This window comes from Danaus plexippus, assembly GCF_018135715.1.
Source record: "Danaus plexippus chromosome 9 unlocalized genomic scaffold, MEX_DaPlex mxdp_24, whole genome shotgun sequence".
Taxonomy (NCBI): domain Eukaryota; kingdom Metazoa; phylum Arthropoda; class Insecta; order Lepidoptera; family Nymphalidae; genus Danaus; species Danaus plexippus.
Window position 1 is genome coordinate 798868 of NW_026869847.1, and position 14607 is coordinate 813474.

The 14607-nt window shown below is 33.2% G+C and overlaps 1 protein-coding gene across 4 annotated transcripts in view; it reads right to left on the reverse strand.

Moving 5' to 3' along the window:
• Positions 1-14607, reverse strand: part of LOC116767731 (integrin alpha-PS2) — a 48925-nt gene that overhangs the window by 17691 nt on the left and 16627 nt on the right. For all 4 annotated transcript variants that reach the window (XM_032658188.2, XM_032658186.2, XM_032658187.2 and 1 more), the window contains exon 3: positions 7266-7363. In XM_032658188.2, coding sequence (XP_032514079.2) covers positions 7266-7363 — 98 coding nt within the window. The remainder of the gene's footprint in view (positions 1-7265; positions 7364-14607) is intronic.

Here is a 14607-nt window from a genome sequence, read left to right on the forward strand (position 1 = left end):
GAATGTATATTTTATGATTATTGACTTTTGTACGAGAGCTTTCACTCTAAACTTGTTCACTAGTTCTCGATATTCGTCTGTGTAAGTCTTTCGACGTGATACCGATTTATTTCATATAAAGGAATTTAGTTTTGGGACATTTTTAAAGTTTGTGTTCATTTGATATCTATGAATTGGGATCATTGTAAGTGGAGCTTTCGATATCTCCAGATATTACAGACAGAGGCGATTGCACAAGCTGAAAAGCAATTGACACATGACCCACATTTGCACGAGAATAGCTCAGTGTGTGCTCGATCTGGGCTAATGTGCATCGCGGCTAAATAGACAACCATCAAAGATTATTAACATTCATTGATATTGCAAGAAAAACACTTTTTTATACGTATTAAGAAAACAAATACCGCACTTAAAGCAAAGGAAATGACAATACAATGGATTTTGTGTTAATATTGGCAGAACAACAATAGCTATGGCCTATTTAACATAGCATTACATGTCTGTCATGTCAGCTGTAAATCATAGACAATAGCCGCGTTCACGCCTCGTGTTCAACCGTTTGATGTCTTGTTCTTTGTAACAAAATCATTTTAGTTGTGAGACACGGTAATGCAATGGTTTCATTTAGTTTATATGAGAAACCAATGTAAGAATATATTTAAAATATGTATACAAAATTTCTATGTCACTGTAAAAGTACTCTCAACTTACAAGATTACTTCTAGATAGCCTTATGTTGTCTCTTGTAGCGGTTCCATAATGTGACCTTACGCGGTATATGTCTTCTCTATCACGCTATTGTTTACTTGTAAACGTAAATTTGTTGTAATCACATTCTTACATTAAATTCCACTTCGAAATTAACGTGAAGCTGCCGACGCACGCGCTACTAATCGATTTTTGGTGTTGCCATTCTCCAAGATAGTTTTATTGAGCTAATTCAACGGTTGAGTTTTAAAGCCATGTCATAAACATATAAATCCAGCATGAGTTATCACAATACCAAAAATATACAATATTATTAAAATAATTAATATATTTTGTTCCATCGTAACTTGTTTATAAAACACTATTAACTTGTCCTGACTTGTTCTATTAATTTCATTTAATTAATTAAGAGCCCGGATTAAGCTAGAGATTTCTTCTCACCTTTATGAGGCAAATCCCATAAACGAGTGATAAGTCTAAATACATCCGTGGTACTCATCCCAGTTCCCGATCCTCTCATTACCAGTCAACTATCCCGCTATTCAGTCCGAATACTGTTAATTTCGAGAATCCCAAGTCACGCTATTTAGGGATAGGAAAAAACTTGCAAGCCGCCCAGTAATCACTCGCTGTATAAGGCTACTGTGCTCCGAATAGACACATAGAAGGCTCTACGTTGCGAGACGAAGTGTGTCATACACGACATTAGACTTATTGAATGATTGCGTTATAAAAATGTAAACTAAAAATACATTTCATATCCCAGCGAATAACGAAATTAAAATAAACAAAGATAACATTCATATCTAACAATAAAAATTCATCTCGTAATATAAAGATATGTGAGTAGTCTTGTGACATTTAATATAACATTGGGATCTCAAAAACGAGTTGGTAATTTAAAAGTTCGCAATAATAATTAATCAAATTTCACACAAGAGCACGGGAACGCTAAAAGAAATAAATCGCTGGACCGAAATGAGACAAAATTAATTTAATGTAAAAGTCTTGTTAAGTAATCAGCGAAATTGTCTTCTTCTCGGAAAATAAAATGTCAAGCTCGTGCCTTCCGCGGAGATATTAACAGTCATAACGTGAAATTGGGAATCGCTAAACTGAATTTATTACCATGTCTCGTCTTTAACATCTTTATATATATGTATTAAAAATATATTTTAAGAGAAACAATTAAAATGGTGTACTAGTGTTGATTAATTGAACTATTAATTTTGTTAGCACTAACTACCAAGAAATGACTTTACATAACTATTCTAAATGAGACGAAAACAAGAAATTAACATTTCAGAAATAAAGAGTAGAGTCCAAAATATCTTACTGTCTGCAAATCGACAGCCCAGAAGTGGTATTAATTCACATCTCTAATGTGCCACTAAATAAGCTCAAATAACATCTCCTGATTCACCTTATACCTACGCCAGCAACCGTTCGCTCCAGTGATGACCACTTTTTTTCTCATCACCGCTTACTTCTAATTGTACACCGTTATCAATGAGGGTAGCTCCATAAAAGAGAACTTTCCATGGCTAGTTTTTAGTTCTGAACTATAGTACCAACTGTGTTAGGAGGTACCGTTCCTAACAGTTATGATAGACAGTACTAAATATGGCGCGGACTAAGAATAAGTGGGGCGTGGACTGCACGAGAAGAGTTCCATATATTGTTTCCCATTTAATATTATTATATCTAAGTATAGGACCATTACGATTGTAATTGTTCAGCTCATTTGAACTCATAAAATATGTTTATTACTTTCTTATAAACATTAGAGTTCGTCTCCAGCTATAAATCCCACAAGCGAATGTCAGGCGCCTCGACAGTGTAAATCATCAGCAAGAGGTATATAAAGCATATCGTTATCTTCCGGAGAGGAAATTAGCTGGCCAGAGGTCAGACTATCAGATGTAGCGGAATGTGCTCGCATATCATCTTTACGTTACCTCCAAGACTCACATCTACAGGGTGATGCATTCATTGGTCGTTGAGCTTTTTATAAGAATTGATTCATATATTACAACTGACTGGCCGGTAATTGACTGTTATTGATTTCTGACGTACTGTCGGCCATTAATGTCATAATAATTTTCTTCATGACTTCCTCTCGCTATCTTAATGAATTGCTGTTTTATATTGTAACTATAAATGTTTAAATCTTCGGTTACTTTTAATATATCATCAATAGTTTATTAATGGTATGCCCGGCTCCACCTTTCTTTGTTACTTATCGCTATCTAGACGGAGGGGCGAGGCACAGACGCGTGCGCACAATAACCCTTTGTTAAGTTTGAAGTTGCCATTCTAATAATTTTTTTCCTACTTTCCGTTTATAGACAGTTAAAATAATAATAGCAAGTTAAAACTAAGTAACTTATACAGCGGGTTGTCTCTATTAGGAGATGCTTATTCCGTCGTATAATCGCTTAATTTTATTCAACAACACCGGAACCATAAACAAGCGAACAGGAGCACACAATTTGTCAGCGCTGCCTTATCCGACCGTTGAAGGGACAATCTATTTTATCTCACAATATACTGCATTCAGAAGTCCGAGTATAACCGGCAATGTGTTGTTTGTGCCAAATCTAGAATACCGATATATGATGTGGTCCGTGACAAACTATCAGGTTTTATTATTTCTATATTAAATTAATATTTAAAGAGAATAGATGTCATTTATTATGTTATAAGTAATTCATATTTAATAGAACGTTTAATAAAATACTAGAAAGGTGAAAGTGTACATCTACAAAAAGTACATGTAGATTATATAAAACCATGAAATTTTACTCGAAATCTTTGCTGAACATATTAAATTATATCGAACATCCTTTAATGAAAAGGTAATTGTTCATTTTATAATATAAAACAGATTTTTTTGATTGTTTCTGTGCAGCCTGTCTATCTCCCACAAGCTCAGCGCAGACGCCTCTTCGCGAAATGACATTTATTGATCACACCACACAATAGAGCGCTTATTATGAACCACATTATGAATTATGAACTGATAAATTAGCTTCGCTGTATATACAACATTATCAAACCGAAGTAGTTATTTATAAAAAACTACACGAACATTACTATTACAATGTTGTTATGTTCCTATCAATTGGTTCTTAGTTAAAACCGTTCCATTAACTCAGCCGTAACTAATACTCAAAAGGGCTATAATTAAATAATAGAATAACAGAATTGTAACTAATGAAGGAGGCTGAACGCCGCGCTCTAATAGATTATTTTTTTTCTGCTCGCGTGTCCAATTCGATGTTATTCTTTGTGAATGAAATGAGTATTAAATAGCGTGTTATTAATGAACATTTATACTTAAATTGTGTTCGTCGGTTCTAAAATATATATAGAATATGTTTCGGTTCCGTTCAAAATTAAATCGATTCCATTATAACAAACATTCCCCGAATACATTCTCCGATGTGAGCGAACGTAATCTTTAAAATAATGCCGAAAAATCGAGAAACGCAAAAATATCCGAGAAATCCAACCCGAAAGCAGACAATAACAGAAACGTGCCATAAAAGGCTCCGTCCAAATCGGACGTGCGTAGCTGTCAACAGCTCGAGACCATATTAGGTGCGCCGAAGAAGCAAGAAGTAAGGAATTCATCTGACAAATCACTGGACAATTTGTTTGTTTAAGTATCCAATCCCCGAGATACCGCCGCGAATTATTTCACACCGAAATTAAAAAAGATTAAAAACGATCCGTTGTGAAATTAAAAAGCAATTTGTTGGAATCCAGATAAGTTTAAAAGAAATGGAGGATACTAATGCGATGGAATGTTAAGTTGAAGGAATTTAAGTAAAAAAAATAATTTTTTGTTAAGCCACGTTGTAATGGCGGTTATTTTTTATATATGTAAGTAAATATAATTATATTAAAGTTGTAGAATGTACATATGTACTAAACAATAGTCCGAGTTGATTGAAATGCATCAAACAATAAGGACACTGGCCACATGTTGGATATCGCAACCATCTCCTAGACCTAGCGCCATATACAGAGCTATTGAAAATACACCACACGTTACATACCGAACAAAATTACTGACTTTTTTTATATATGATACATGATCGTTGAGGCAAAAAGGATATAATACTAATAAGGAATCAACAAATATAAATACCATATTTTTGAAAACGTTAAATTTTTATTGACATGCGCATGCGCAGTCGGGTTCAAGCTGTTAGGTGCGATATCTTGCGATTTATCGCAGGAAATTTATTTGCAATTGTAATAATGTACCCTACACGATCGGATACGAATAGAAAATAACTCTTTTCAAGTAAAACACTGTGATAAAGAATTACACCATTTAAGGCAAACTTCCTTTGCATCTTCCTTTATAAAACAACATATTCCATTATTCAGAAGACGGTGTTGTTGTAGTATACTACATGAGTTAATTTTTTTATTATCAATAGTTAAACTGATACTCAACCTACGTTTAAATACATAATATATTAAAGTAAAATTTTATAGAGCTATTTTAATATTAGAGTTTATATTTTTGGCATTTGGCTTAAAATAGAGGGTGTTCAAACACTGCGGCTATTTATTCGCAAACGTAATTTTTCATGATGATACCAACCATTAATAATGTCAACCATTAATTTTCTTACGAAAGGCTTTGATATTTAGAAGTGGGTCAATGATGCCCTTCGTTATGGGGTTGGCACACCATTAGGTCACAAGGTTTATTATTTGTGTACCGATTTGCTATCTAGGGCAGAAGGATAGGTAAGGCAGGTTACACTCGGACTGGACTAAAGATAATACAACTTTAATAACATTGAAATATAAACAATAGGGGTGGTATTATACCATAGACTTTTATCGCAAACAATACAAGATGGCGTCGATTGCTCCGGTGATTATTCATACAAATAACGTCAGGGTTTACTTTTTGTGTCGCCATTCCAGGATCAGACGTTCGCCGAAGCGCACCGGCAATGGTTTTTGTGTCGAGTTGAAGAGGAGATGGAATTTTTATTTAGGTATGCCGAATTAGTGCAAAAACGGGCCTCTCTGGTGCGTAATTTGTTTAGCTGTTTTATTCTTTTACAAGCGAGCCGTGCTCTGAATTCGTCAAACACTCTTTATATACACAGTATGATCCAGTTTGTTCAACATGATTTAACTGAAATTGTAATGCAAAATACTGAATATTACCATTCTTAAATTATCAACAGTATTTCTATGATATATTTTCTGTAATATTTAATATCTATCTGTTACTTACCATTAATGTACCCACTCATTTTTATTTGAATGATATTACTTTACACATTATTCACATGCTGAAATAAATAATAATAATATTAATTCCAAGCCACCTGTATATATGGCGAAACGGACAATAAAGTTTTAAAAATAGTATATTGATTTATAATTGCTACGACGATAAGTCGCGACTTGATGTTTTGCTCCTTTATTTATACAGTTTATAACAAATTACTTGGATCCACTCTAAGAACTCACTTTATCATTGTTTTATTTTTATTGGACGCTCGTGTTTTGTTTTTTGCTTAAATAAAATTCCCACGCCGCGTGTAATTTTCTTTAGTTGGTTTAGATTGCTGCCATTTTAGGTAAAGCTGCTATAAGTTCTCGATTAAACAATTTCATATGAATGTTATAAAATGAACCGTTTTAGTCGAGAATCATCGAAATTCTGGACAAAAAGTTTAAATTGGAAAATGATATCAGTGGTGAAATTCTCTAAAAATATTTATTAAAATAATTTTTGTCTCCTAAACATACGATCCATAGATGCATGTATAAGTCGTGATAAATTATGTTTGACGAGTGATGAGTGAAGCTTTTACCATTGTTTTAAGCTGTCTGATATTTCTCAAATCAGCTCGCTGGGTGTAACAGGAAGGGTGCAGCTAACCCATAAACTTTATAGGTCACAATCCCACTTTATGGGGTCACAGACTATGCTCACACCATAAACACGGAGATAGTGAGACATGTTTTATGTCGGTGTCATTATCGGATACTTAATATTGTATTGAAATTTGGGATTTAACGACTTCGAGATTAATTCAGTTTTAAATTCTGAAGACGATTCGATGTTATGTAACATTTAAAACGTTCGAACTATACAGAGTTGTGATGTGTTCTCAGTTCTCGGTTAATGTTAATTCAATATAATTCTGAATTGAAATGAAAAGTAAGCGGAACTAAGGGGTTCTCATCGCCGTCAACGTACGAATGATGGCTCGTGAATTGACGACAGACAGCATCTACACAGACGAGACACTTTTTTATGATATTGGCGTTATCTAGATAGAATCATCGCGACAGAAAACAGAGACTCGCTCATAAGGCAGAAGATGTCGGCGTTTATAAAATTTTAATATTTTATAGCTTACTCTGCTATGAAAATATTTCACGGGTGCTCAGATAATCAAAAATATTTTTGAAAGAAACTTTTGATCTGTTATTAGAAAGTTATTTGACTAACAATAGTTACTAAAGTAATGATTAGTAAAAACTACATTCTATCTGTTTCAACATACCACAATGGGTCCGTTTCGGCCCGTGCTGGTGAGAGTGGCCCCGAACCACTGGTTGGACTTCTGGTCTATCTGACGACGAGCGGTATCCATGTTGTTATCTGAGAGCAAAAAAATACATAATTTATTAAAACAAGCTTGTATAGAGAAGTAAAGACGACTATTACTTAGTTCGTTTCACTAAGCCCCGCAGATAACGTCTTGTGTTAATATTATTGCAGAAAATAATTACAAAAATACATTTCATATTAAAACTATATAGAAAAGACAAAATTATACTCTTTATGTTAGTTCAGTATGGGTGTTTACCATAACCATTAAACCATGGAAATTTTATTTTTTTACTAACTCAACAATTTTTCGTCTCGATCATCAAGTAGAAAATTTTAATCTTTTAACTTCAGAAAAAAATACCACACTCTATAAAACTACACATCTGTCGTAAATCGTAATGCATGCATCGAGACGCAACTAGCACCGGAAACGAACAGTGACTTCATACATTTAATGACGTCTCCCATTACTAGAATTACCATGATCATTAGAATCGACCCATTATCGGTAAACATTGGTTTAAGTTTATATTTCATCAAATAACAAATAATATATTGGAATGACTTAATGTGTGATTTAAAAATTTAAATGAGCTCTTATTTTTATAGTAATAATCTGTTTATTTATTTTATCGGAGTCTTGGCTCCATAATCCCGGTTCTTGTAACAAATTAATCTTAAAGTTAATTCCGTTATCACTGAAAATCAACTTTACCATGAGTTGGCATAGTCACAATAAAACGAACCGTTTCCACATCCGTAGTCTACGTTGATACTGCAATAGTAATGGTTAAAAAATGAAAGCTGGAAACGTTAAAAATGTAGGCAGTAATATGCAGTTATTTAAAAAAAAAATAAAAAAATATTATTGAACCGCATTGGAATATAATACGAAACAGTGACGTCCAAAATGTACACAGAGTATTTTAATTTCAATCTTATAGTAACTCTTTAGTGTGCAAAATATTTGTATATATATAAATACATTTGGTTATAACAAAATTGTTCGTATTAAAGGTCGTAAGAACTGATCTGTATCAGTAAACATAATATATTCCGTTACGCTCCGACTTAAATGATCTAATAGGAATAGAATGTGGTCCATTGTTGCCATTAAAACTGGTCTAATGATTTATCTCCTTAATTTTAAAGAATAACGAAGCCATTTCATTGATTAATTTAAAACTATGCTTCATACTATCATTAGCTACTATTAATAAATTTTGCAAGAAATAACACGATTAGTATGTAAAAGAATACCCTACAAACGCCTTTAGTACGGACATGAGTCATGGGGAAAAACGCTAGTTCATTACCAGAATTGTATGTATGGAATAAATGAAAATTTACTTTCTATATCGTCTCGCTTTAATTATTGTTTAAAAAAACAATATAAATAAATCAATATACAAATTAGGCTTTTAATAAAACTCATTAAATTAATCACATACAAATTAAAAAAAACGAGGAGTATCACTAAACGGTAGCTATTAAACGGTAACCGAAAAAAGAGAAATAAGAATTCGTTACCAATAAATCAGCGTCCGTGTAATGTTTGTAGATCGCAGACGCTGCTCTTTAACTTGATTTTTATCGCGAACTTTAATGGGACGCCTTATACGTTGGCTTGGTAAATTATAGGTCACTTTTATTGTTCCTGCAGCTATCTCAGGGTAAATTAAATGTTCACTTTTGGTATTGCTTATACAGCATGTTATGAATGTGTGTACATTTTTTTATATGATTTACCGATGGCATTTCGTGACGGTTATGTATATTTAAATTTTTTGGCCAATATATACATTATGAAAAGCGTGTTTTTTATTTATAATGGTTCGTTAAGATTAGAATATTAATAATATCCAAATAACTTTTCTGTCTGACTGACTGATTTATATATTTATACGACCACATACACGATTATACCATGTTCACGGAATTTTTATTGAAAAAATATTTAGTATAGTTTTAGAAGTTCTTTGAACCCCTGTACATAGCCTTCACTCCCATTGAGACATTACAGAATTACGTAAGTGATAATTATAAGTAAATCCGAGATCAATTTTCGTAACGTCTGATAAAATATAATTGATGGCGTTGTTACTGTACTGTATAAGGAAGGTGTATGTAGTTTTTTTAATATTTTATTCAATGGTCTCATCGCGTGTAACATGTCCTCAGCCCCCTTCTTAATGTTATAAGGTAAATCATGAAACATGTTAATGTCTAAACGGGGGTTGCTACTCACCGCTTTCGTGTAGTTACAGACAGACGGAATTTTTTTATTATATAAGGTAGTAATGATTTTATTTTACTTTTTTAATTTTACGTATCTTCGTGATATTGTAGTCAATCGCTTTACGTTGGTATCTTCTAAACTTAATTTTTAAAGATACGACACTCACAGTTAACGAACGTTTAAAAAGATCTCGTTTAAATTAAATTTCTGAATTTAAACTCTTAACTAACTAGGCAATAAATTCTTCCTTACAAGCCGGGAATACGATTTTAGAATATCAAATTTTCAAAATTCTCTTCATCTTAAGAATTCCCAAAAGACTTCATCTTTCAACTCGTTACGATATATCTTAGTGTGTCAATTGCCAATTAGTGGAGAGTAACTTGGCCGCAAAAATAATTTAAACTTCACTTGGTACAGTTTTTAATATTACAACAACATAATATCGATTTAATACAGCAACGAAAAGTTACTTTAGGACAACATTGTGTTCACGCAAAGACATGTAAATCAAAACTTTTTAAAGGTGGGCGAAAATTGATAATCAATTTTGAGTTTTAAGTCAATCGATTTGAAACTAGAATCATATGATGCCAAATATAATTTAGGGTCCCACCCTTCATTCCATGGATAATTAAGTAAAAATCGTGTCTATTTTTTGGTTCAACAGATCTAAAAAAATATGGTTCCGGCTGCCTTAACAAATTACTTCCTTTACAAAATTTATGTACATATATATTTTCTTTTATCCTATATATAATTAGCAAGGTTTATAAAACTTAATAGAAGTTATTATTGTCTGTATTTTTGAATATTGTATCTAGTTGGTGTTATCTCATTCGTATGAGCTGTAAGGTAAGTCTTCTCGCTGCTAGAACAGATTTTAACGTTTTCAAATCAAGCATTTGAGTAATATAAGTCAACGTTACTGTTCCAATTCGTATAAACCACACGCGAACAATGTTTACGTTACTGTACATTGTAAAAAATTAACGATATGAACACATTTTTATTCTTCGTCTGACGTGTTACAATAAGTTATACTGAAGAAATTGTAATATCAAATAATCGCAGACATTAATTTTGAACAATTTCTGAACAGCCTGACCCATCGTTTATATGAATAAATGATTATTATAGACAGCTTTATTTTAAGTGACGATTTTAATAAATACGATTATTTTCAGGACCTCATCAATCTGAACTCAATTGAGCTACTTCGCATTGAATGAATTGGCCCCAACTCGGGACCACTTGTTGCTAATTGATCCTGGTAAACCATCTAAATACTGTAGCATTCAAATGTAATCTTTCCTCGAAACTCAATAAGGGTGATAATTAAATGAATGTTTACGATATGTTACGTATTTTGTTGTCCGTACGGTGTTATTGGCTGATTGATAGCTACAGGCCGTTGGTACCTTAGAAACAATGTTTAATTTGGAACTATTTGAAGTATGTATGCAAGTATTTTTTGTAGGTAATTTATTTAAAAAATAATTGTTTAAATAGTAGCAGAAGACAGGGATAATTAATAATATTTTATTCAACCTGCTCAGAATATATTTGATGTCGTGTAAAATGTGTTACGAATATAATTATTATTTCTGTCAAAAACCATGACGACGGTCAATAGAAAACTCGCGGCTATTTGACGCCATCTCAATTGCACACCAAATATTAGAGGAAATAAAAGAACTTAAAAAAAATTACTCCAAGTGTGTTCCGAACATTTGAGAGTACTTCATAACAGGTTTATACAAATTTGGCTCGTTCTGTTTGGATGGGATATACAATGAATGTTTATTTATTAGCACGTGACCAGTATAAAAAAAAACGTTAGATAAATAACGTGAATATAGCGGAAATGGTAACCTTTAATTATAACTGTTACAGCAAACAGTTTGGCTGTTAATTGAACGTGTAATTTATATACGGGAATTAAACGAAATGTGAAAAATAAGCGAAATGCTCAACTCAGAAGAAATTAAAACAAAGGTAAGGCAAACTATGTCATTTATCATACGTTATAAGTTTAGAAAATATATACTTTTAGTTTCTTTTAATTGGAATGTAATCAAAAACAAATGTTGCCCACTTTTCGTACGGGAGAGATGACGTCAGCTTTGCAAATTAGGGTTGACTGGACAATGTGCACTTGTAGCGTAACATGTGTGAAGAGATCGTTGAACCTGCGGTTACGTTTGAAGACCAAATAAATGATGCATTCGAAACAGCAGGAACGCTTCTACATCTACTCTAATACAGGCGATAGATATTAAAGACGATGTGACTTAGAAAAACTTAAAATATACTTAAACAAAATAAATTGCTTTCCTTTCAAACTTCACTATTGTGAATTGACCTTCTCTTAGTACTTGTTATCAACTAATTTACTTTAAAGTGCTCGAGACATGTCATTCAGTATTGTCCCGTCTTATAAGCTTGTTACTTCAATTTACAACAAAACCAATGAACATAATTTATTAGCGATCGATTAAATTGAGTCCCTGTTTCGTATAGCGACAATACACGATGTCCAAACAGCCGATATGGCCCATTGATTTATGTCTTATCAAGGCACGATGCGTTAACGTTTCTTGCTCTCATCTCGGCCTGAATAAGCTCCCGAACAACTCCGGGCGAGTACATTCGACACAAACATACAAGATAGATTGTATTTGTGCATCTTAAATTAACTTTCTTTCATACAGTCCGCATCAAAGGTTAATTACGGCTGCGGCGTTGAGCAACCGATTGAGAATTTATATTGTAAGTTTTAAATTAAAGTACTGAGTACTATTAACGTACGTGCCTTTTCAGTTATTTCACTTCTCACAATAGGCTGGTAAATATTGACGTTGTCATATTATTTAATACACATTTTAAGATGTGCACACGTCTGTTTATATGTTTTAAATCATTCTAAATTAAATAATTATTACAAAACCGGGACAGTGCTATTAATTACGTCAACAAAAACCAGTTTTCCCAAATGTCTATATTCTAGTTTTGGCGAAACCTGTTTTCTCAAGACATTCTTAATAATAGTTACATTTATTAAAATTTCGTAATTCGACCTTTATTATAGAATTTCGGTAGAGTTTTGTTGAACTACAAATTAAAATCCCTTCAATTGAGCTACATTGTCTCGGCAACGCACTGATGTAAATAACGCGTTAGATGCTATTGTTATGTCAAGGGCACATCATGGCACCTTTCATTAATTCAATACGAGCTAGACCACAATTTGTTCCACTTGTGGTTAATAAATGACACCTGATTTATCTTGCACGAGTAAATTGCAATTGCATTCACACATACATCAACGCTTTGTTAAGAAAATATATATTGCCATCTGGATAATCGCGAGTAAGACGCAATTTGCCATAACTACGGAGATTATCTTACGCTGGTAATCATTATGAATGGAATTCCAAGATTCAATTCAATGCATTAGCGTAAATTATATTGTAATAGTAATCAGGCTACATAAATATTAAGAGTTATACACTTATTATCTAAAAATACCCAAACAACAACAACATTCCTCTAGTATACACAGCGGAAGTATCACATTAGGAGTAGCCCACGCCTATCTTTTGCACTTCGCGGTCAACAAGCAAGCAAACACGATTTAACACATGCCACATGACATTGAATGTATAGGCATCCAGTGGGTGAACAGCAAAGCGAATCGTAGTATTAATTTACTCAAATTTCACAGCTAATATAATTAATTTGCATTTTTGGTACACGTAGGCAAAATCAATAGTCTTATGACAAATCTACATTAGGCCCAATTAAACTTTTATGAATGGGATTAAGCCGCCGCGAATTGTACTCGCCTACACTCTCACAGCGCCCACGTTTTAAATATCGATCCCACGTCGCTGATTTTAAATACCTAACAGATCTAATTCACTTAAAATTAGCACTTACCAATTCAATTCAACACGCCATATTAATAATAAAGGAATTTCAGGAAATTGATAAATAAGAATAAACCAATAAAGGCTATAAACAGATGCAACGTTTAAATCATTCGGCGCGGGAAGGTTGTACCTCATCAGTACGAGCGTCGTCGAGAGATCGTTCGATAGCGGCTCACGACCGCAGCGTGATGTCATGCGTGTGAAAATACTTAGGAAATATTCAAGACAATTATTTTCATGTTATTCCGAAAGGGAATTGATAGCCATTGAAGGAAAAACAAAAAAAATTAACAAATGTCAAGGAAACGGCGCTTTACGTGGCTGGAAATATTATATCATCTCCAATATTATCATTTATAACACAATGCTTCTGCCAATTTGTAATAAAAGAAACAAGGGACGAAACATGTAACCGTCGTGTAAAATTAAAATTAAATATCCATTTGCTATACAAAAGTGCATTTCTCCGGGAAGCGGCCTATGGCACAGATAACTGCTTCATTGAAGATAACACCGCTGATACAAGATGAACATGCAAATAACTAGTGCTGGGACGAGTGTTTATCGATGTCCCCCACCCTTATATGTGCGTCGTATAAATTAACGCCCATAAATATGCTTATAAGGCGTACGTGTCTGTTAAAGGAGCAATGAATTAATTCATAATTGTAATTAAAAGTGAAATCAACAAAGTAGACTTTAATATTTAAGAGTACTACGAGTACCTACTAGAGATTTATCGATAAACAAGTACCTATCACATAAAAACTAAGCACATCCCTAAAACATATCTTATCATAGTCGGTGGTATTTCACAAGCTCCATTGTGGTAATCGACGCTGACTTCTGTAAGCGATCGCCGACTCTCCTTATCTTTCCGGGTCCCTTGAGTTAGTATGAAATCGACTCGTTTTATTACATTAGTAATAAAATCGATGTTTTCACCGCTACAACATGTAATGATTTATTTATAACGTCCTACGAGCATTAGAACGTTAATTTATTCAGATACGTAGGAACATTTTTCCCAATAAACAAGTATCAAATAAGAAACCAATTGCGTAATTAGTAGCGAATAGTGAGCCAGCTCGCCCACGCGCTGCCCACACCGACCTGAC